General features: G+C 45.6%; 1 protein-coding gene across 9 annotated transcripts in view; it reads left to right on the top strand.

Moving 5' to 3' along the window:
• Nucleotides 1–25071, top strand: part of SLC8A1 (solute carrier family 8 member A1) — a 333147-nt gene that overhangs the window by 299148 nt on the left and 8928 nt on the right. For 8 of the 9 annotated variants that reach the window (XM_054022274.1, XM_054022271.1, XM_054022270.1 and 5 more), the window contains 2 exons: nucleotides 1361–1460; nucleotides 18631–18906. In XM_054022274.1, the coding sequence (XP_053878249.1) occupies nucleotides 1361–1460; nucleotides 18631–18906 (376 nt within the window). Of the gene's footprint in view, nucleotides 1–1360; nucleotides 1461–2617; nucleotides 2992–18630; nucleotides 18907–25071 lie in introns of those variants that run through there. The other variant, XM_054022275.1, reaches the window with a different exon arrangement.

The following is a 25071-nucleotide window of genomic DNA, read 5'->3' as shown; positions in this document are numbered from 1 at the left end:
ACTCTCAGCTGCCCATTGTGACTGCTTGTGACAGTCAGATCTGACAGCTAGAAGCGTGTGGCGGAAGGCAGAAATATTAGCCCTAGAATGATGCAGGCCCTTTTCCCTATGAACTAAAAAGAGATTACCGCAGGTTAATTAGAGACACCTGAGTCAATTAAGCACCCTCCACACACACACCTTTAAAAACCCTCTTCTGGTGTAAGAGTGGGAGGAGAGAGAGAGAGAGGGGGGAGAAAAAAGAAAGAAAGAAAGATGTTTCAGCAGGGAGAAAAAGTGTGGCCTAGGTGAAGAGCTGGTTACCTCCCTACAGGGAAAGCAGTGAGTTTGCATCTGTTCAGGGAAGGACTAGTGACCAGATGTCAGCACAGTAAGTCGATACTCTGCTAGGGGCAAGGAGATGTATTTCTTCTGTGGTTTTGCTTAAGGAAACTATTCAGGCCTAGCCTGAGACCCACTGGTAAATCCTGTAAATAAACCAAAGTCCAGAGTGTAAACCCTCTGGAGTGGGAGTGATTTCCTCCAGCCCCTCTCATTGCACCTTCCCCACCCCCCAAGGGAGAAATGCTGATGTGGCGGAAGAGGTGCCTTGCCACACCCTATCATATTAGAACACAGTGAAAAGTGCTTGGATTAACTTCCAATGAGAATTTTCTGCCAGCCGTTTACAGCACTAGTGATGATTCTGCATTAGTGATCGAAGTTTCTGATTTAACAAGTGTACAAATGCCGTAAAAAAGCAGGAGTGGATAACCAAAAATATACTTCTTTCACTTTGAATTATTTACAGTGCTTCCAAATATACAGATCAAAATTCCTTGATCTGTTTTGTAACAAAAGAAGCATTAGCAAGGTAGGAGTCCTCTCTACCGCATCTGCCATTAAACCTCTGCTGAAGAGTGTGGAGAGACCACTTATTTTTAGTTCCGGTTAGAAGGTGTGCAGTTTAGGAAACTTCTCTTGTATTTCAGAGTAGCAGCCGTGTTAGTCTGTATCCACAAAAAGAACAGGAGTACTTGTGGCACCTTAGAGACTAACAAATTTATTAGAGCATAAGCTTTCATGGACTACAGCCCACTGTAGTCCACGAAAGCTTATGCTCTAATAAATTTGTTAGTCTCTAAGTTTCCACAAGTACTCCTGTTCTCTTGTATTTATATTTCAAACAGACTTTTTAATGGAATATGGGATTTTGTGTGCATACGCATTGTCACTTTTGCTGCTGGTGCTCTTGTTCTGAGCGGAATATCTTTTCCGTAACTGTACAATGTAAATCCAGAAGACTTTTGATTTCTGCCCATGATCTCAGGTTCTGAACCAGCATTGCACTTAATTCATTTATACTTGTCTCCATCTGCAGAATACTGTGGACAAGCTCATTAAGAAAACAAACCTAGCCCTTGTGGTTGGAACTAACAGCTGGAGAGAACAGTTTATTGAAGCTATCACAGTCAGCGCTGGTAAGTTCCTGTTTCTACATGGAATGAATTATGATAAGCCACTTTCTTGTCTCAGTTGTACTGCATCCGTGGCAGCAGATTACTGCTGAAGCAAAACAGATAACAAAAGTTATTCATAGTGTTTGCGTATGTATGTCAGGAGGCTTGTGACACAGACACCCCTCTGAGCCACAATTCTTGCCTGCCCCCTGTTGTGCCACAGCAGGGATAGAGGTGGTAATTTGCTGTTAGCCTATAACTGCAGAAAATTATTGGCTCCCTCCAATCCAACACTGACTCCGCTGTTCAGGCCACAAGTGGGCGCTAGAGTCTCCATTCAGTACCGTCCCCTGCACCCCAACCTGCTCTGGTGTGTGCACAGTGGCCTCTTACTGCTCCATGTGCAGACCCGGGTCTGGGTAGCGCACACAGAGGTGTAAGGGCTGGGGGATACTTACACCCCTTTACTCTCTTGCCTGGGCACGCAGACCAAGTCACAGTCTAGCCCTATGAATGGGCTTGGGATCGTGGTTTGTGGGTCTATTTCTGATCAGCTGTGGCTGATAGGGTGGGGCAGTTTGATCCAGGGCCGCCCAGAGGATTCAGGGGGCCTGGGGCAAAGCGGGGGAGCGGACATACTCACCGGGCGGTGCTCCGAGTCTGCGGCGGCAGGTCCTTCAGTCGCTCCGCATCTTCGGCAGCACTGAAGGTCCCACCGCCGAAATGCCGCCAAAGACCCGGACCACCGCCAGGTAAGTAAAAATTAAAAAGGCGCCTCTACCCAGGAAAGTGATTCTCGGCCAGGGAGGGGCCTGGGGCAAATTGCCCCACTTGCCCCCCCCCCCCCCCCTCCGGGCGGCCCTGGTTTGATCCTGCTGTGGACTGCTATAGCTGCTCTTCCTCCCCATGTTCTCATGCACTGTGCTGGAGTCTCCTGTGTGCATCATGACAATTGCTATAGGGCACGTTCCTGCAATTCCAGACATGACAAGCTAAAAGAATAGCTCCACAATCAGCTGACCATGGAAATAAGAGGGTGATAAAGCATAACACAGTGCATTATCTTCTGTCGCTTTCCAATGCCCCTTCCAAGAGCAGTCAAGCACAAAGACAAAGTGAGTGTCAGAAACTTTCCCAGGCAAGCATTCGGAGTAAATAATGATCTCCTTCCTTGTTAGCAGTCTTCCTGGTGCGTTGGACTTCGCATCTTCATGGACTGCAAGGTTGCTCTGAGAGGAACAACTTCATTTATTTTAAGTAGACTCCATTTGGAGACATTGCATAATCGGTTGATTAAACAAAAAGGCATGTTTCATTTGTGAGGAGCAGATCTCACTTCTGTCTGCTCAGTGCTTAGAAGTCATTTGGTATTGCTAGTGTTTGCACATCACATGACCCTTCTTCAGGTCTGCATAGCATAATTTCCTTCCTCCACAAAACGGCAGAGCAGTGACACATTTGAAGGAAGACATTGTGATAGCTTCCTCCTCCTGAAATTAGGTCTGCACTCCAGGCTGCTGAGCTGACGGGCTGCCAATAAGGCTACTGACAGTCAAATGTTCTGTTTACTCCCTTGTGGATTTTGTCAATTAAAGCTTAGAACATGAAAGGCATATCTCGGTGCTTTCATTCACTTTTTGCGCCTAAGTTGAAGATACCAAGCTACGGACTTTACTCACTGCCCCTGAGAGGATTTTCCTTTGCAATCTGCAGCTGATCTTCCTTTTCACAAGGCTTTGGTTTTGTGGATAGCTTAGCACTAGCAGCTGTGACCCAAGATATAGCTCTTCCCCATCCATCTAGCAAGTCTGATGTTGATTGCCTTCCCTACGTCCCTGGAAGTTGTGTGGTTAAATCTGACAAAGGATATTAATAATTTCCTTAAGGAATTCCTTATTTCACCTTGTGCTGTAATACCATGACAATTCTAACACTTTGCATTGAAAGCTCTCTTACTTGATAAAATGGAAGATAGAAAAAGAAAGCCCAGAGAGGAAGGATGGTCCAAGGGTTGGGTACTTGCTGGAGACACACAAGAACTGAGTTCAATTCCCCACTGTACCAGGGACCTCCTTAGCGACCTTGAACAAGTCACTTAGGAGGCAGAGAGGTGTTCAGTTCCCCACTGAAAGTCAATGGGAGTTGAGTGCCTCAGTTTCCCCTTCATAAAGTGAGGATAAGAGCACTCCCTACTTCCCAGGGGTGTAGAGAAAATCAATACATGCAAAAAGAATTGTGAGATGCTCAGATACTACAGTAATGAGGCCCATGGATAACTCTGTACCTTAGAAAATAATTTTGACTTAGTCATCCTTATCCAAAACCTAATTATTGTCATTGGTCGCGAACATGCCACAAGAATGGCAGCTGCCCAATGATGCGCTGGCTGCGTAATGTGCTGCAATAAAGGCTAGCTGGCTTTGGAATCGGTGGCATTTTGGAACGGCCTGATCCTTACCACATAAGGGACCAAAGGGAGTATCCGCTCCCCAGCTCAGTCCGTATCCATTGAACAGGCTTGGGAGTTTCACTGCCCACACTCCTAATAGATTGAATGGCGGTGCTGAGAGTGGGATGGAGGTGGTAAAAGAGAGAGAACAAAACGCAGTCGAGGTGCAGAACTACGTCCATCTTAGGTGCCTCTGTGGCCTGTGATGAGGTGTACAAACCCCACACTAGAAAGGACTGGGTAAAAAGCTACTCTGGACCCAGCTGTCTGTCCCCCCTCCCCCACCACACCTGCAATGCATGTGCTGGCTGGAGGAGGTGTTTAAAAAGGGGAGCAGAGTAGCTCAGTGGAAGGCCCATGTGGAAGTGATCTGACCTGCGAGCTAAGCTCCTGGGAAGGGTACCCTGAGAGCTCTTGCTGCCTGAGACCTGACCCAGCCTCCAGAGATGGGACCTGGGACTCGCTGAAGGTCAGAGACTTTATTTGGGAGTTTAGTTCTTTACTTTATCCTGTGGGAAGAGAGGGGACTGGTAGGGAGTGATGCAGGGAGGCAACCGCCTAGCACCCCAGGGTTTAGCTGTCTTCTGTTGGGCCCTGGATTGGAGCCCAGTGGAGGATCGGCCCTGGGCTCTCTTACCCTCCCTAAAGAGGGACAACCACAGAAGTCTGTCCCTTGTTGGGAAAGATACAATGCTCTGGAGCACGAGACCCAGACCCCAGGGGAAGCCCTGACTCTCTCGCTTAATCCTGAGGACTTGCCCATTACTGGCCTCTTTAGACATACCCCGAAAGAGGTGGGCTTGAACATCTGACCTGGCCAGAGGGCTGAGTCACTGGAAGGCCAGAGCACTGCAGGGCAGAATGGCAGTAAAACAGGGGAACGCCTGGGCAGAAGGCAGCCTGCCACACCCCTGCCGGACCATTCTCGGTGGCACAGGTTGTGAGTGTTCCCCATCACCATAGTGTCTGAGAACCTCATGTCTCTAAGGTATCTACTCTCACAGCACCCCTGTGCTGTTATCCCCATTGTACAGATGGGACACTGAGGCACAGAGAGACTAAGTATTTGCCTAAGTTTACACAGGAAGTCTGTGGCACAGCAGGGAAGTGAGCCCAGGTCTCCCAAGTCCCACACTGGCACCTAACTGCAGGGCCACTGTTGTCACTGTGCAGAATAGTGATGAGTCAGAAGTTGAGTGTGGGGTCATGTAGTGCTCAGAGCTGACTGCCGAGGCATCATGCTCCCAAACAAACCACAGAAAGCGCTGAGCATTGACTCCGCGGAAGGATCGAGCCTCTTGCATTCAGTCTCAGAAAATGCTGTAAAGAAAACCCTGGCTAGGTGGATCCTTGGGACTCAGCAGAGGCAGGCCAGGGAGTGAGTGAGAGGCGAGCTCTTGATGTGCCTGCTGTGGATAGTTGCGATACCAGGGCAAGCAGCATGCAACTGGGAGGCCTCAGCTGAAAAGCTGGGACTGGCAGCCTGCTGTGCTGGTGAGCTGCTGTGCATTGCTGGTGGAGTTGGGCCATCCAGGAGAACCAGGGGAGTGGCATGAACCCCCAACCTGCTTTGCCAACGTAGCTTCACCCAGAGGAGACAACTTGGAAGAAATCATAGTGCTACCTATGCACTGAGTCTGCTGTGGGCAGCTGTCTCATCCAGGGGCGTGTGCCTGGGGGAGAGATGAGAGCCTTGTTTTAAAGTCTCCTTGCCATTAGAGCATCAGTACCCAGCTCCTAATAGGATTCCAGGCCCATGTGAGTGCCCCTGTTATTTGGCTCCACTGTTTCTCCTCAAACACTACCTTGTATTGCTATTATAATAGAAATAAAGCCCAGAGTGACAGCAGCAATGCAGAGAAGATGTGGTGCCTTCTAGTTAGTCTCTGTAAGAAGAAAGCTCCTTCAATCCAAAAATTCAAATGTGACAAGCTCAGCTGAGCTCCTGTACCCACAGCACACTCAGACAAGCAAAGCTTGATTCACAACACAGCGTATTCCGCCAATCAGCCACAACAATGTGGGGACGTTGCTAGGAAAAATCAGACCTGCCAGCGTGGCCTGAGGCAGCATGGCCCTGTGGCCTAGGACACAAGCCTGGGGTGAAAGTCCTGCCTCTGGCCTGCTTGGGGAAGGTTAAGTCATCCTGGCTTCCTTTCTCACCCTTTCTCTGTTAAGTCTCTGACCCAAAGAGCTTGCAACCAACCTCTTTTTTACTCTGTGCCTATAGAATAGGACCCCAACCAAGCTTGGGGAACTTCTGTACTGCAAAATATTATTGATCATAAAATATATGACTGCTGGGATCAATGAGAGCAGGAATTAAATCAGAGAGTGAGTTATGACAGGATATTTTCATTTGTATAGCTATAGTGCCTAGAGCCCAGGACTGCACTGTGCTAGGCACTGTATGAACACAGCACATAAAGGCCATCCCTGCCAGGGATCTAGCCAATTAAAAATAAGGCACCCACCCAGTTTCTTGTCTGCCACATAATCCACATTCATTTATTAACACTCCTGACATTTCATACTGCCCACTCTGTGGTACGTGTGTCCCCTGGCTTCATTCTGTAATGGAAATGTGCTGCTGGGTGCACACTGCTGAGTTAATACACTGGGTGTGACATCGGAAGCTGAAGTTTATAAAGGACTACAATTTCAGTGTACACTAAGCTGTGTCAGAATTCTGTACATGTTCTCATTGTGTGATGTATTGGTAGAGAAGGAGAACGTGGCTAGGAATAGAGTAGAAAGGATTGATCTGTTTGGTGTTATTTGTATAAAGTTTCTGTAGACCTTATAAGTTTCTGTATTTCATTTTATTATGTAGCAGTTAGCAGATTTTTTGGTAGTGAATACTGCTGTAGTTTGGTAATGTTACTGCATACTGGAAATGAATTCCTGGAATAAGATCTAGAATTCTATAATCTCTCTAATACTGATATTTGGGCATTTCATTGGTGATCCATGCTGTCTGCTCTGCGAGCTAGAAGGAAATTCAGAATAGGTCATGGCTCTTTTTGTCCTGTAACTAAAGATTCTGAGTTTATAGACTGGGATTTTCAAAAGAATCTACATAACTCAGGAGCAAAAGTCCCATTGATTTTCCAAAGTCATACAATCATAGAACTATAGGGCTGGATAGGTCATCTAGTCCAGTCCCCTGCACTGAGGCAGGACTAAGAGACATCCCTGACACATGTCTGTCTAACCTGCTCTTAGAAACCTCCAATGATGGAGATTCCACAACCCTCCTAGGTAATTTGTTCCAGTGCTTAACCATCCTGACAGGATTTTTTTTTCTAATATCTCACATTGCTGCAATTTAAGCCCATTACTTCTTGCTCTGTCCTCAGTGGGTAAGGAGAAAAATTTATCACCCTCCTCTTTGTAACAAACTTTTACATACTTGAAGACTACTCTCATGTTCCCCCCTCAGTCGCCTCTTCTCCAGAGTAAACAAACCCCATTTTTTCAGGTTTTCCTTGTAAGTCTTTCTAGACTTTTCATCATTTTTGTTTGTCTCCTCTGGACTTTCTACAGTTTGTCCACATCTTTCCCAAAGTGTGGTGCCCAGAACTGGACACTGCCCTAGCTGAAGCCTTATCAGTGCTGAGTAGAGCAGAAGAATTACTTCTCATGTCTTGTTTACAACATGCCTGCTAATACATCCCAGAATTATAGTCCCTTTTCTTTTTGGCAACAGTATTACATTGTTGACTCATATTTAGTTTGTAATCCACTATAACCCCCAGATCCTTTTCTTCAATACTCCTTCCTGGGAAGTCTTGTCCCATTTCGTATTGGTGCAATTGATTGTTCCTTCCAAAGTGGAGTACTTTGCATTTGTCCTTATTGAATTTCATCCTATTTATTTCAGACCATTTCTTCAGTTTGTCCAGATCATCTTGAATTCTAACCCTGTCCTTCAGAGCACTTGCAGTCCCCTTCCCCCCCAGTTTGTAGGTGCTTTTGAAAATCCCACACATAGTGTTCCCCTATTTCAGAGTGATAATTACATGTCATAACAAGTGAAGCCCACAACTGGTATTTAACTTGCCCTTAATCTGAGTGTTCAATATGCATGATTTAAAGTCTCATAAAGTTTCAAATTTATTCTTTTAAAACATATAAAACATATATCCGTACAGATTGCCTTCCCTGCAAAGCTGTCTATCTTATATTTTATTATAAAGTTTAACAGAAAACAAATAGTGAACAGATATTTTCCCCTGTCCTTCAAATAAGTGGGCACTTCAAACATATTTATTAACAGCTCTGATTGTAATGAATGTTATGGTCCAAGTTTCTTATAAATGCTGGCTCAATATCAATAACAACTACATAACAATGAAGTGACAGATTCGTAGCTCTAGCCCTTCTTATGGGGGATTCCCTTTCTTTAGTCATTACATAACTGAGGTATCATGATTATAGGTAGAAAGTTCCCCTACATCTTAAATGGAGTACTTGATAGGTCCAAATCCAAACTGGATGAGTTCACTTTCATGTGTGATTCATTTAGAAGAGAAAGTTTTATTGTCTTTCATTGTATCTGGAGACAAAACTTCCAGGACATGACTTCACTTTTAAAACTCCATCCTCACAAAAGCTGTTGGTTTTTTATTATGTATATTACAGTAGCTCTGAGAGGCCCAAACGAAGATCAGGGCCTAATTGTGCTGCACAAACACAGTAAAAGTCAGCCCCTGCGCCAGAGTTTACAGGCAAAAGAACCTAATCCAAAATCAATTATTTATCGCATCCCATATTATAGCAAAGGCAACCACAGGTGTGCAGTTATAATTGCAGTGATAGACATAGTTTAGGGGGTGTGTGTGTATGTAGAAAGAGAGAGACCCAATTTCTATTATATACTTGAATATGTACCCATCATTCACTCAGAAAAGCTGATTTGATAGAGATGATGGATGATAATCCTAATGGAGATTTAATACTTTCTTAATAATCAGAGATGAGGCATTTGGGATCAGATTGTAGACTACCTAGATCTGAATAGCACCCTGAAATATCACTTCCTGCGTGTGAAGATGCACCAAAGGCTGTAGTTTGTGGGCACGTTTTTCCCAGGGCCCACGAAGCAAGCATTGAAATTAATAAGCTCTCTCGTCAAAGTGAGGTCTACAATCTGAGAAACCAAACATTAAAGCTCCCCTTCATAATCCGCATATAAGCAAAAGCAGGCAGAGCAAGTTAAATGAGTTATTGACCGAATGCGATATAGTCTCAGTTTAAGAAGAAAGATAGTAATACGGGAAGGGGGCAGAGTCTGATACAGTTCTCGGTGGTTTGTCAGTTAAAGGCCCCAAAGCAAAGAAACGCAGTCCATCCTGTTCAACAGACAGGGCAGAACACCAGTGAGAGAACTTGTCAATCACCATGGTAACTCTTCTCAATGTCAGAAAAGTACCCTCCTAGGCACCCAGAGCAGCATTGATCTGGTCACTTGTGCACTGCAACAACAGGAGGACCTAAGGAAATCCAGGCCAACGTTAGCATTACAGAGCCAAGATGCATGGGAGTGGGAGGAATCCTGAGAACAGCCTCACAGCAGTCAAACTAACTAGAAGGGGGGCATGGCCCCCAAGATTCCCCCGGCCTTCCAGTCTGTTAGAGAAACAGTCCGTTCGCAGTTCAGGGTGGCAAGCAGTCAGTCGCCCCCTCGCCCTAAGCAGCACCGAAGCACAATGGGCCATCCTCCCACAAGGAGGAGGGTCACCAAAATGAACCTGTCTGCTGATTCAAGGGCAGATGGCCAGTTTAAAATTCTTTATGGCCCCCCTTTCTCCCACCACCCCATTCCATCACACTCAGCTGCTGCAGCACTTTGAAAGGAGGCTTTTCCCCACCTTGGGGATGGGGCGTGTGTGCAGGGGCGGCTCTAGCTTTTTTGCCACCCCAAGCACAGCAGGCAGGCTGCCTTCGGCGGCATGCCTGTGGGAGGTCCACCGGTCCCGCGGATTCGGCGGCATGCCTGTGGGAGGTCCACCGGTCCCGCGGATTCGGCGGCATGCCTGTGGGAGGTCCACCGGTCCCGCGGATTCGGCGGCATGCCTGTGGGAGGTCCACCGGTCCCGCGGCTGCAGCATACCTGCTGCCAAATTCGCGGGACCGGCGGACCTCCCGCAGGCACGCCGTCGAAGGCTGCCTGATTGCCACCCTCGCAGGGACCGGCAGGGCGCCCCCGCGGTTTGCCGCCCCAGGCACGCGCTTGGAGCACTGGTGCCTGGAGCCGCTGCTGCATGTGTGCTTCCTCCTTCACCTTCCCTACACAGTACCTTGGGAGCATGGCTGTTTGTTAGTGTGCGCCCCTCCAGCCGTCCTATGTGTGGGCATTCCCACTGGCGGCTCCCCAGGGCCTCTCTGCTGCTCAGACCCTGCTGTTCTCTCCTCCTAATGCAGCCAGGAGGCAGGCCTAGGGGCTCTTCTGTGTCACCTAAAAGGGGGAAGGGGCTTATTCCTGTTAGCATACATGGTGTGTGGCGGGGGGAGATTTGGTTGTCTTTCCCCATGCAGTCCCCCTACACATAGATGGGTGAGAGTCCCCCTTAAAATCTTGCACTGGCTTCTGCAATTGGGTGGGGAGCAGACATTGAGCATCTTTAACTGTGGTGTCAGGTCTTGTGATTTTGCTTATCATGATGCTGGCAATATTTGATGTGTTTCTTAAAGCTCCAGCTCCTGGAGTCCTGTGATCACAGGGAGAATCTCAGCTTCCATTTAAAAAAAAAGTAATATTCTAGCTCTCTTGATTGCAGAGAAAAACTTGAACCTGTGACCTGAGCGCATCACGAAGGCTCAAAACCCAGAAGGAAAAAAATAAGAATCCTAACTGCATTATTATTTAATTAACTAATTAATTATATTAAATCTCATGATTTTGGGGGGCTTGATTCGTGGTTGTTTTTTCTTTATCTCTTTACAGTTGGGGTTGGCAGTACTGCAGCTGTACTCCACATGTACAGCTAGGAGGGGCACAATGCTTGGAATTAACTTGTTTAGAATATATAGGCCAGCTCTCTATAGCAGTGTGCTTATTAGATTCAGGAAAGTTAATACATGATTCATGGAGTTTTAAGGCCAAAAGGGACAATTATGATCATCTGGTCTGGCTTTCTGTATAACAAAAGTCATAGACAGCGTCCCCCAGCCAGTCACTCCTGCATACCTTGCAGTTGAGCTACAACACGGGTGACTGAAGAGCAAAATGTTACAATTTTATTATTTATTATTATTATTATTAGGGTTGGAAAGTTTCTCTTGCAGCAAAGATGCCTCGTACTCTTTTGGCCTAACATCCCAGAGTGGGTGCATATGGCTCTCTAAGCAACCTAGCAACCTCTATCCTAGCTCTTCTAGAGAGAGGTTCATTATTAACCCTCAGAAAAATGATAGACAGATCCAGATCAATATTGTGACAGCCACACTCAGATTCATTTTTAAAAATCTGTTTCATCATCTCCCTAAAGATTTTAACTTTGTGACAGCTCCACTGCCTCACAGCTCTGTAGATACTTAAAAATGCCTGTTGCAAAATTATAATACTAGAAGAGATGTGTCTAGCCAGCCCAGTCGTTGTGGGATCAGCTAAGAACTGCACAGGATTCAGACTTAAATAAATACCCCACCTCCACCCCAGTACATAGCAGAGTTTGTTTTGAGTTTCCTTTGTTGTCTAGCAAGGTAATAAAATCAAGCTTCCTATTATTTATTTAATTCTACCATATTAAACATTGTGCTTTAAGGTGCATGTTGAATGAAGCGTGGCTCTGTCACACCTGAAACTTGGGGATGCTGTTTGCCACAGTTTGGTCCTGAATGTGACTTTCCTGTGTGTTGCTCTCCCTCTCCTTGTCTTCTGTCCACCACTCAAAGTTGCCGATTGATAGCTGCTGTGGTGTTTCAATGCAAAATTTTGTATGTGCAAAATTGCAAGATCTTGAAGTATTGAGTGAGACACAGATTCCATAGCTTGATTTGTGAAAAACATTTAGACCCACAAAGTTTGGAGGGCTTAGAAGCCAGGTGGAATGAATCCAGGAAAAATATCCTACTGGGAAGCTTTCACCAGTTTCAACTGTCTTCTGCTCTAAAGCTTCATATCTTTTATACCTCACTGGGTGTTAATTAGAGCTGGACAAGATTTTTCAGACTAATATTTGATTTGCCAAAAAATGCAGTTTGGAGTCAGCCAAAATGCTTCACAGCTTTATGTCGAGTTCATGGGCTAGTTTCAACCAAGCTAGGCCATTTTGGTAATGTCAAAATGAAACATTTCATTTCAATCCAAAAAACTTTGTTTTGCTTTTCATGCATTTTGACCAAAAATTCCCTGGGAGGAGATTCACAATATGACCAGAGGAGGTGCGTGTGCCTTCCTTTACAAGTAGGCTTAGCAGAATTCGACTTTTACTTTTTTGTTTAGAGAACTAATATCAATTTTTATTGTTTATTTTTTTTTATTTTTAACCATTTTTATTTTTACAGTTCCAGGAAATTCCAGGCTTGGGGTAGGAGCAGCACTGACAGCAGGGCTTCCTGCGTGGCCAAGGTGCAGGGGAGCCAGGACTGTGAGGAGGAGCCCATGGCTTTGGGATGCTGCTGAACATTTTCTGCCTGGGGACAGAGCCATTCAGCAGTGGGGTAGCTTCCTCTGCAGTCAGGGGCTCGTCCTTCTCCTCACATTCCTGGCCGAGGTCTCTGCCTTCCTTGCACCTGCGCGGGATTGGATGTCACTAGCAACTACTATTTATGTTGTTCATGGAGGTGAACATTCCACCCCCCTGAGCGACATAAGTTACACCAGCCTAAGCACTAGTGTGCATAGCGCTATGTCCAGGGGAGAGCTCTCTCCCGCCAGCACAGCTACCGCCACTCACTGGGGGTGGATTAATTATATCGATGAGAGAGCTCTCTCTCGTCGGCATAGAGCGGTTACATGAGAGATCTTACAGAGGCGCAGCTGTATCGGTACAGCTCCAGTGTAGACATGGCCTAAATCTCCTCTAGCAGTTTGTGTATCTTCTCCGGTCACTTGTTTTTTTCCTCAAGATTCCTGCAAAGCGAAACAAAAATTTTGAGGTTGAAACAAAATGGACTGTTTCATTTTTAGCAACGTCAAAACATTTAGTGTATTTTAGTTTCCACTTGAAATTTTTTCAACTTTTCAACTCACCAAAAATTTTTGAAAAATGTAATATCTATTCCTTTTCGGGAAGGTATGTTGGTTTGTTTGGGAGGTGTATTTGTGTTTTCCAGTATAAGTTTATTCCTCCAAAATCCTTTGACAAAAATGCTGTAGTGGGCAGCCAAACTCTGAGTCTGGCATCCTTACTTACCAACACTAGCAATTGGCGCTAGAGTGCTGCTTTTGTTATGTGTAGCAATAGAACAAATACTAAACCACAAGTGGCTCCCAGTAATTCTTTTGTTATGTTGTTGTGCCACCATTTGAATGCAGTTTTAGTTGGTGCTCACAAATAAATACATAACGCACAGCAACATTGTTTTACACTCCTTGCAGGAGTGTTTATACATTTTACTTTTAAATTAAACACAAAACGTGCCACCATTGCATAAAGAGATATGGAAAGGAAAATGCTCACGCAGGCAAGCAGTGGGGGCTTAAGAAAATTGCACACCGTTATTACAATACTTATAGCCTTCCTAACAACTAAGAGACCCTTCTCCTGGCTCTCTAGATAAAAGGTGTGTGTGCAAACATTAGGGCTAGTGCAAATGGTTTCTTTAAATGAGATATATTTGACCAGCTAGGACCCGATCATTCACTGACTGAAGTCAACCTGAGTCCTCCTTGGCTTATTGCCCCTTTGATTTCTAATGTTCCGAAAGAATTTATTCCTAAGACATCTGCTGCTCTGCCTGCATTCTTTATTACTGGAGGCAGCACATAGCATTTCAAAATTTGAGTGAAATTAGCCTGGAGCTCTGTTGCACAGACTGAAACTGCATTGCAGGAAAATGATGAGAGTCAGATTCTGTGCTTGGATGCCCACCTGCAGTTCTTGTTGCTAGCCATGCACACCTGAGGGAAAAGTTGGATCACAGATGTTTAAAAGGACAACTGCAAGTTACCCCTTCAAGCGCAAGCTAGTTGTTAATTACCGTTCACTACATCCTTAGGATGCCCCATTGCAGTTTGGTTTAGTGCAGTTTAGCTCTCATCAAGGTCAATGCAAATACTCCTATTGATTTCATTAGGAAATGAATACAGTCCATAAAACTTTAGGCTAGTTGTTTGAGTTTCAGTTTAAGGAATTTCTGACCAGCACAAAAGTTGTGATCTTGTGTATTGTACAACTCTTGGTGTAAGAGAGGGCAGGGCTGGTGCAACCATTTAGGCAAACTAGGCAGCCGCCTAGGGCGCATAGTGGTTGGGGGCGCCTAAAAACCCGTTCAGGTGAGGAGGTGGAGTGGAGGTGAGCTGGGGCAGGCTCCCCAGGCAGGGTTAGCTGCCGCAGGGTGGGGGGGGCTCCCCGGGCGGGGTTAGCTTCCGTGGAGGGGGGTCTCCCTAGACAGGGTTAGCTGCTGTGGGGGGGGTAGCTGCTGTAGGGGGGGCGGAGGGGCTCCCTGGGTGGGGGGCTGGGTTAGCTGCTGCGGGGGGGGGGCGGGGTTAGCTGGGTGAGGGGGGTGCAAGGTGGAAGTTTCGCCTAGGGCGCGAAACTTCCTTCCACTGGCCCTGAGAGAGGGGAGATATAAATGCTATCACCTTTTGTCCTTGTGATTTAACCAAGTGACATCATTACATTTGTTTTTCCTTTGCAAGCTGAAACATGAGCTTCTCCCTATTTACAAGAGCTTCTCTTCTCTGTCTTTGTGGAGCAGCTGTGACTAGGTATTCTGTGTACATAGAGCTACATACACATAGGGCCATGGTGTAGGAAACAAAAGGAAAAAAAGAAAGCAATGGCTTTAATTTTTTTCATAAATGGCCAGGAATTATGGGTGTCTAAGAAGAGGTGCCTGAAAGAGATTGATTTTCAGAAAGTTTGAGTCCCTGCTCTGACAGTCCCTTTAAGCTGTCTCAATTTGGGCACACAAAATCCCTAGCTGCTTTTAGAAATCTAGGCCGATGTTCCAGAGGAAATGAACTTGACACAGATGTGAACTTCCCACCTCTTGGCTAGTGCCCAGGGACCCTGACCAAGACTGAGGCCTTAGAGGGCTAGGCACTGTACATATCCAGAGTAAGAGATAGTCCTGCCCCAAAGAGCTCCCAGTCCAGATAGACAAGGGATAAAGGTGCCATTTACAATCCCCATTGTACAGCTGGGGAAATGAGGCACAGAGATCAAGTGACTTACCAAAGGTCACACAGGGTGTCTTTGCCAGAGCTGGAAATCAAACACTGATCTTTTCCATCCCTCACCTGCCTTCATTGTAAGAGCATCCTTTAGCGTCTCTGCTCAACCAGTGAAGCCTGGCTACTGTTAGTTCAGCTATGACTCATGGAAGCTGTTTATTGCTTTGGAACTTAAATTCCCATCCTGAGGAATGCAAGCCGTGCTGTCGGAGCCCCCTGAGCAAGTCAGCATGTTACCGTAGGGCTCCATCAGACCTGTCAGCATCCTCTGCCTGGAAAGCCATGGAGACTGGATGTCAAAACAGACTAGAAATTGAAGTCTAGAGCACTGGGAAGAAGGGAAGTATACTGGCCCTGAATTGTAACGCGCCTCCCGGATTGACGCAGTAAGCTAAACATTGTCTCCGATCCCATTGAACTAGCGCTTTGGGCAAATCAAAGAGAAATTAGAAGAGCAGCAGCCTCCTGAAGTCAAGAGGGGGAAATGTGCCAGATTTGGTTCTGCAGATTGTCTCTTTGTATGTAAGAGAGACAAGGTGGGCGAGGTCATATGTTTTAGGACTAGCATCTGTTGTTGAGAGAGAGAGAAGCTGCTCTTCAGGTCTCTTGTACATTGGTGTGTTGTCAGAGCTGTTGCACGTTATAGTGCATTGTGCTGTTGGACTAAATCCCACCCTGGAACTGAATTCTCAGCTCAGCAATGTGTCTTTCCTGCCAGGCAGAAGTTTAGTACCCCTAAGAATTCAGACCAGTTAGGCAGGAGGAAAATCACCCCTTTACGGGGGGGAAAGGGGGAGGACGGCATGCTCACACTTCAGCATGACAAACACCCTTAAAACAGACAGAACTGCTGCACCTTTCCGCCTCTGCAGCAGGCGCACAGTAACTCAATGGCAGATGCTTAAGAGATTGCAAAGGATACATCTTGTGGAGGATAGGGAAGCTGACCAAAACAATATTAAATCATTATTTGTATTACATGAAGACCTAGACAGATGAGATCAGGCCTTCATTATGCTAGGTGCTGAACAAAAAAAAAAATAGCAAGAGAGAGACTTTTCCCCAAAGCGTTTTCAGTCTAAACAGAACAGACAGGGAAATGACTTGCCCAAGATCATGCAGCAGGGTGGTGAGAGGTAAAGTACTGTCACAGGTTTAGTTCGGAGGGGACAACCTAAACGGAAAGACAAGGAAAGGGAGCGGGGATGTTGCTGGGAAAAGGGCAATGAAGGGGATGGAGCAGGGGAGGAGTGAAGCTGAGATGAAGAGACTGGGAGGGAGATGGTGGGTTGGAGCAAACAGCTAATCAGCATAGGACAGAGAAAGTCCAGTCAAAACTGTAGCAAGTTCTCTGAATTTCCAGAGGATCCAGATTTGGCTGATTCTGCTCCTGCTCTGACCAGCTGGAGTCTCTGGCTGGTTCCTCTTTCTGCAGCTTTTCACCAAAGCAACATGGTCGTCTACTTCACCAGACTGGTGGGGGTTTCCCTACATGGTTCTAGGCCCAGGGAGTTGCTTGGGGGGAAGGGGTTGGCCCTGGCTAGACCCTGTTTTACCCCTCTCCCCAGTGCAGCAGTCTCTGAAGTTCATTGTTGATAAATGCAAAGGAATGCACTTTGCAGGGAGGAGAAGTTTAAACTACTCGTAAACCTTACAGGGTTCTAAATTAACAGTATCAGCACAGGAAAGGGACCTGGACATCATCATAGGCAGCTCAGTGGAGACCTCTGTGCAATGCACAGTGCGATCAAACTACCTAACATGCTGTTCACATGCGTAAAGCATGTGATGGAGAATTGTCTAACAAAGCCTTTTTATCAATCAGTGAGATGAGGGGTCGCCTCATCTGGAACACTGTGTGCAGTATTGAGCACCCCGCCTCATAAAGGATATCGTAGAACTGGAGTGGTTCAGAGAAGAGCAACAAGAATGATCAAGGGCCTGGGAAAACTCTCATCCAAAGGGGGTTGAAAAGATTGGGATTGTTACCTCAGAAAGAAGATGAGCAAGAGGGGAAATGATAAAAGCATATAAAATACAGAGTTGTCTAGAAAAGGAAGGTTGGGAGCTTCTGTGTTTGTGCAGCACCTAGCACAATGGTCCTGGGGCATGACCGGAGCTCCTAATACAATTTAATAATAATTTTGAACCTGAAGAAGGTTTCTGAGCAGGGTTTAGATTCACTCTTCCCACATCCTTCCTCTTCCAGCCCCATTCAGAACACAGTGATCTTATTACCTTCCATTTCAGCAGCTTTATCTTCCCCAGCCCCTGTCACTACACTCCTGGCCATGTTCAGTTCAGTGATACTATTCTCTGGCTTCTAATGTCTCTAATCCTTGGAACAAATCAAGAGCCATCACAGACTCCAAATGTCCAGGTTTTCTTCCCATTAACAGATATTCTTAGTTCCGTTTGGGGGGGGGGAGCTAGTCCCCTCTAGTAATGTATCTGGGGCTTCCAGTGTAAACCAACAACCTGTTTCTCTCCTGGCCCTCAACTTACAGAGTGGATGTTGCAACTACTGCAGCAGGTGGAACAGGTGCAGAGAAGAGCTAGTAGATGATCAGAGGACTGGAGGGCCTATTGTATGAGAGGAGTACTAAAAGGTCTGGCCTTGTTTTGCCTAGCACAGAGAAGGAGGAGGGGGGTTACATTTGTTCTCTATAACTACACTGAGGGTAAACACCAGGAAGGGTGACGAGCTATTTAAGGTTAAGGACAATAGTGGCACAAGAAGAAGTGGGGATAAACTGGCCATGAACAAATTCTGGCTAGAAGTTAGAAGTAGATTTCTAACCATCGGAAGGGTAAGGTTCTGGAACAGCCTTTCAGTAGGAGTTGTGGGAGCAAACACTTAATTTGTCCGATGAGAGAGCTGGACACATTTATGAGTGAGATTGTATGATGGGGTTGCTTGTGATGGTGGGGGCAGGGCTTGGCAGCCCTCCGAGTGTCCCAAGTTTTGCACCCAAAAGACAGCAATACTACAAAGGCTTAGCAACTTTGGGAAATATAGGCCTCACTTGTCTGCTGTGCCACAGTCATCTATGTGACCTTGGGCAAGTGTCGTGGGATTTTCCCAAGTGCCTAGCTCACTTAGGAGCACAGAGCTCACTGGAAGTCAGTGGGATTTACTTTCCTAAATTACTTGGGTGCTTTTGAAAATTTCACCATTATTCTCTCTGGGCCTGTCTTCCCCATCCGTAACAAGGGGGTGATGATAACAATAATACATCCCTACTTCACAGGGGAGTGTTGAGAATAAACTCCATTATTGACTGGGTGAGGCTCAAACAGTGCAGTACAAAGGGCTGTATAAGTACTTAGACAGGAGCAGGGACACCCAGTTGTGCAACTCTGGGTTTAATCAGACTCTGGTGTTGTTGCTCCAGGCGAGGATGATGATGATGACGAATGTGGGGAAGAGAAGCTGCCCTCCTGCTTTGATTATGTGATGCACTTTCTGACCGTCTTCTGGAAGGTCCTTTTCGCCTTCGTCCCCCCGACAGACTACTGGAGTGGCTGGGCCTGCTTCGTCGTCTCCATCCTAATGATTGGTTTGCTGACGGCTTTCATCGGGGACTTGGCATCCCATTTTGGCTGCACTATTGGCCTGAAGGATTCAGTGACTGCAGTCGTGTTTGTTGCATTGGGAACTTCAGTGCCAGGTAAAAAAGTAATTTAATTTCCTGACATGATCTCTGCCATCTTTCCCCTATGCTGTGTATTTGGGATTCAGCGGGAGCGGGCTGCAATCCAGGTCTAGATGAAGAGCTAACTAGTAACACTGACACCCATGGGAGACCCCAGTGGTGCGTTTCCCTTCGTGGTGGCTGTGGGTTAGTTAAAGTATAGCTTTAGCTTTGAATTTTCAGGCTTTCTAATGTTTTGATAACAACTTGTAACTGATATTTACAGTCTTAACTTCAGCAAACCCAAGTTTTCGTTCTCGGAATAGAATTCTAGTTGTTCCATGGAGTGCAAAAGTAACATGTGTCAATCCACATTTTTGCTTTCTCCACTGCCTGCAGAACGTTGGGTTTTTTTACATCTCATGTAGGTATGACATTAACTGCACTGGACTGGGTTTTTTAAACAAAGTGTCCTTAATCCATTCCAGAAATCGTTACTGTGTCTGGCAAGCCGTTCTTTGTTTCTTTTAGATCCCAAAGATTTTTTCTGCGCCACTAATATTGGTATATAAGTGAATGGAAAACCAGTGAAATGAGAGGAAAGTACTTTTGGCCATGTTACTCTTACTGTCATTTTAATCTGTTGGTGCTACTGATAATAAAACATACAGCGCCAATTTCTGCTATTTGGTATATTGCTATAAATTACTCTGGATTTACATGGCTCCACAGTGCATATTTCTCTCAGACACGCCTGCTGTTTAACTGGCAACCATTAACTGGGAACCATTAGCGAAATGCAGAGTGACACTTAAGTTTTTTCCTCTGGCATACTTGGAAATTATGTACAGTGTGTTTAAATAGTTAAGACCCTTTTGTAAGTCCTTTTTTCAGTGTCTGTCCCACTGTCGCTAAACATCAGCTGCAGTAGAACAAAAACATTCGGAGATAAAATAATATTGAGTATAGTGTCTCCCCATTATGTCAGTCAGTGGGACACCCTCACTTGGATGCTGTGTTCGTTGCAGCTCCACCTTGCCTCAAAGGACAGAGCAGGTACAGAGGAGTGAGGAGAGTGGGAGGCAACCTGGGGAGAGCGCCCTGTGAAGAGGAGCTTAAAGGAGACAGAGAAAAGGGTACATGCCAGAGGTGTAAGGAATCAGTAGCCATACAGAGACGGCTCACCAGGGACTCCCAGAGTTGTTAGCTGCACTGTGCTGTACATCTCTCCCATATCACAGCCAGGTCAGCCTCTACACCTCGCTCATCTCACTCTCCGGTCATGTTCCACCATGCTGGCTGGCTGCTGGGGTAGGAAGAGAGGTGCTTCCCGCTGCAGCTCTGGGTCCCCTGTCTCCCTGCCTTCCCGTGCAGGGAGCAGAGAGAAGCCTGGCAGGGAAGGAACGGAGCTGCCCAGCGCCCTGACAGGAGCTTTCAGAGAGGACCAGGAAGAAGGGATGGCATGGACCCAATAGCACCATGTTCGCTACCTCCTATCAGCTGGCATTGGGTGTTACTAGACCGTTGGCAAAGGGAGCTTGTGACTGGAATTACCAGCTCTGTATTTCAACAAATGATGCTATGTGCTAATTGGAAATGGGCCAAGGAGTCTTGTCTCTTGTTTTTGCAAAACCTCATTAGTCAGATTTTATTTTTTCCAAACAAAAACCAGGCCTGGATGGGCTCTGAGGTTCATATTATCCAAACCACCAAAGAGGAGGAATGGACTGGGTGGGGTAAAAGATTCCTCTTGTCTCATCTCAGTAGCAGTTTTGGATCAGCTTTGGTTTTGCAGAACCAGAAATGGGGGAGGTGCTGCACTGCTGTTTATTAATGGGCATAAAGCACCTTGAGACCCTTCGTGAGAAGAGCCTGTTTATGAACCAAGAATGTTACTACTCAGTTGCCTTTCTTTTCTTTCTAGCCTAGTAGCTTTTACATGCCCTTTTTTCACATGCTCTCTAGCAATTCCCTGTCCCTGCATCTTAGTCTCCTGAGGGCTGTAATACTTTAGTCTAATACAGGTTATTGGTCTCCATACAGGGGTAACTGGATGGGGTTTAGTGGCCTGTGCTAGGCAGGAGGTCAGACTAGATGACCTGGCGGTCCCTTCTGGCCTTACACTCTATGACCTCGCTCTCTCCAAATAACAGATGTTGTCAATTACCACCCAACCCCAATCACAATGCCCTAGTAACAATATCAGCATCACTGACTCTAATTGCACTCCAACCAGAATCCCTCTCCCAGCATCGTCCAACCCCGCCGCCCCAGTTACCCAGCTCCTTACAGAAACCACTGGAATAGCTCATGTGTTAGTCAGTGTGAGGAAGGGTGTGTGAACTGGGCCCATTGCATTTGGGCATGGAAAGGGACAGACACACAAGCTATTGGTTTGCCATCGAACATGGAAACAAAAAATGGCAAAAGAAAAGGAGCTGTTTAAAAACCAACAACCCTTTGTAGTCAGGTGGTAAAGAATTATCTGACACAGCCTCATCAAGACCCACACCATCCTCTCCATTTCAACAAGTATCCTTTTGAACTGATTGTGTAGATAAAATAAATCCTAGTTTACAAAAAAACATGATTTTTAAACTTTAATAAGCTTCAATTTTGTGGGAAACTTGGAAACCCAGAAAGAAGAATTCCATGTGGTACAATTTTGAATAGTTCTGCTGATATTGAGGAAAGTAAAGATCAATTTCTTTATAAGTAGTATGTTTTCCCTCCTCCGTATCATAGTCATAATACCACTCCAATGGCATTGCTAAAATTACCATGTGACCATTCTTGTTGAGACAGCTAAAGCAGATACTTGTTAAACTGGGAGAGATTTGAAAGGTATGTATGTGGAATATTTTTAGACTATCCAATAGGGTAAGGAGCTGAAATTTGAGAAGACAATTCAGTACCCTGGAAAATATTTCAAATAACTAACTCCTCTTTTCCACAGATTCCAAAATACCTAATATCTCTTTAAGCTTTAAAAGTTTTCCATGCCCTCAGTTTTTCAGTGTAGAAAATTGCTGTCTTTTATTCAAACCCCTGCCAGAGTTGCAATCCCATGTTCTCATTCTGAACTTCTGCTTCTTTAATCTTCTCCCTTGATCTCTCTCACATTTTTCTGCATTCAGGTTCTTTGTTCTGCATGGAACACCTCTGGTGAGACCAGATTCAGCTTTGATCCAGATGAATCAAAATTAGGTTGTTGAGTGTGAATAGCTGCTAGAAGTGTTTCTAGTGAAACATCTGAAGAGTCCTCTAATACCTGTTGTTTGGAGATAGGTCTTGGATTGATTAGACTGCCTCAGAAGCAGTCATGGTTAGTGGAGACTTAGCAAAGGGGCCTAAGAGAGGCAAAGAAGAGACTATTCTTCATAGCACAATATTATCAGCTGATCTAAGTATTCCTATAGTTCCATACTCCAGGGCATTCTGCCTTTTTTAAGAGACTGAATCAAGCATGGTGAGCTAGGAAGCCTTCATTAAGGACAGACTCACAAATTGGAGGTTACATCCTAAGGACCTGTTTGCTCCAGGATGCCTTGTGTCTCCTGTGTCAGAATGTCTCCACTGTTCCCTCCACCCCTTATTATGGGCTGGGCCAACCAGGCACAATTGACTTTCAAGAGAACATGACCAAAACTAGTCCAGCTGAGATATATTTTGATCATGCATAGTATCACCAACTCCAAGCATTCAAATATCAGGAGTCAGGCCCCAAAAAATCATGATATTAACTTACAAAAATAGACTGGGGTGTGTGTGTTTTATATGCCTTCTGGTTGTAGAGCATGGAAGGATCACATTTTCAAGCCTTTCTCTATAACCACAAGGGCTAGAAATTTACTGTATTTTTTTTTTAAAGCGGAGACTGTAGGAGCTGGGTCTTAAGAAAAGCCCTAAATATCACAAGACTTGCAATACAATTGCAAGAGTTGGCAACTCTGCATAAAACCAATAACACGGGTGTTTATACAGAACCCCTCAGTGCAAGGGAGCAACCAGGAGTCCCATCGGGTCCCAGAAGGGCTAACAAAACTGCATTTATTTTACTGAGCTACAAAACAGAAAATTCCGCTTTTTGTGGGTATGTCTGGTCTCATTTATTTGAAATAACGAGTACTTTGTGATCCATAGTGCATGCTCTAAATATCACGTACAACTTTTCTATGCCTGTAAGGCTCCAGGTGCACACCAGAGGAAAACGGCTGTGCTCTGTAGCAGTGTGGTGGACTGGAGTGCAGTGTCCAATTCAGATGACTTGTAATGAAAAGCTAAGCCCTTTTTTCTAACCATCATCACTTACATAGAGGCAAAATACATAACATAAAGTGTCTGGCCTAATAACAATCTTTCATGTGTTAAAAACTGCAACTGGATATTCACAGAACAATGCCTAATCATTTCCATTCTTAATACAAAAATACAGTGCCCTAGTGTTTCTTGAATGCGCCATATCAATTACAATAATCTCATTTTAAAGAATCCTTATTGAGGTTGCAGGAACAAACCATCCCGATGTGTAGAAAGAATAGTAAATATGGCAGGCGACCAGCTTGGCTAAACAGTGAAATCCTTGCTGATCTTAAACGCAAAAAAGAGGCTTATAAGGAGTGGAAGATTGGACAAATGACCAGGGAGGAGTATAAAAATATTGCTCAGGCGTGCAGGAGTGAAATCAGGAAGGCCAAATCACACTTGGAGTTGCAGTTAGCAAGAGATGTTAAGAGTAACAAGAAGGGTTTCTTCAGGTATGTTAGCAACAAGAAGAAAATCAAGGAAAGTGTGGGCCCCTTACTGAATGAGGGAGGCAACCTAGTGACCGAGGATGTGGAAAAAGCTAATGTACTCAATGATTTTTTTGCCTCTGTCTTCACGCACAAGGTCAGCTCCCAGATTGCTGCACTGGGCAGTACAGCATGGGGAGAAGGTGACCAACCCTCTGTGGAGAAAGAAGTGGTTCGGGACTATTTAGAAAAACTGGACGTGCACAAGTCCATGGGGCCGGATGCGCTGCATCCGAGGGTGCTAAAGGAGTTGGCGGGTGAGATTGCAGAGCCATTAGCCATTATTTTTGAAAACTCATGGCGATCGGGGGAGGTCCCAGATGACTGGAAAAAGGCTAATGTAGTGCCCATCTTTAAAAAAGGGAAGAAGGAGGATCCGGGGAACTACAGGCCAGTCAGCCTCACCTCAGTCCCTGGAAAAATCATGGAGCAGGTCCTCAAGGAATCAATTATGAAACATTTAGAGGAGAGGAAAGTGATCAGGAACAGTCAGCATGGATTCACGAAGGGGAAGTCGTGCTTGACTAACCTAATTGCCTTCTATGATGAGATAACTGGCTCTGTGGATGAGGGGAAAGCAGTGGATGTGTTATTTCTTGACTTTAGCAAAGCTTTTGATACTGTCTCCCACAGTATTCTTGCCACCAAGTTAAAGAAGTATGGGCTGGATGAATGGACTGTAAGGTGGATAGAAAGCTGGCTAGATCGTCGGGCTCAACGGGTAGTGATCAATGGCTCCATGTCTAGTTGGCAGCCGGTTTCAAGTGGAGTGCCCCAAGGGTCGGTCCTGGGGCCGGTTTTGTTTAATATCTTTATTAATGATCTGGAGGATGGTGTGGACTGCACTCTCAGCAAGTTTGCAGATGACACTAAACTAGGAGGCGTGGTAGATACACTAGAGGGTAGGGATCGGATACAGAGGGACCTAGACAAATTAGAGGATTGGGCAGAAAAAAACCTGATGAGGTTCAACAAGGACAAGTGCAGAGTCCTGCACTTAGGACGGAAGAATCCCATGCACTGCTACAGACTAGGGACCGAATGGCTAGGTAGCAGTTCTGCTGAAAAGGACCTAGGGGTCACAGTGGATATGAAGCTGGATATGAGTCAACAGTGTGCTCTTGTTGCCAAGAAGGCTAACGGCATTTTGGGCTGTATAAGTAGGGGCATTGCCAGCAGATCGAGGAACGTGATCGTTCCCCTTTATTCGACATTGGTGAGGCCTCATCTGGAATACTGTGTCCAGTTTTGGTCCCCACACTACAAGAAGGATGTGGAAAAATTGGAAAGAGTCCAGCGGAGGGCAACAAAAATGATTAGGGGTCTGGAGCACATGACTTATGAGGAGAGGCTGAGAGAACTGGGATTGTTTAGTCTCCAGAAGAGAAGAATGAGGGGGGATTTGATA

This window comes from Malaclemys terrapin, chromosome 3 (genome assembly GCF_027887155.1).
Source record: "Malaclemys terrapin pileata isolate rMalTer1 chromosome 3, rMalTer1.hap1, whole genome shotgun sequence".
Taxonomy (NCBI): Eukaryota; Metazoa; Chordata; order Testudines; family Emydidae; genus Malaclemys; species Malaclemys terrapin.
Note: the sequence above shows the minus strand (reverse complement) of the source record. Positions and strands in the feature narration are given on the sequence as shown.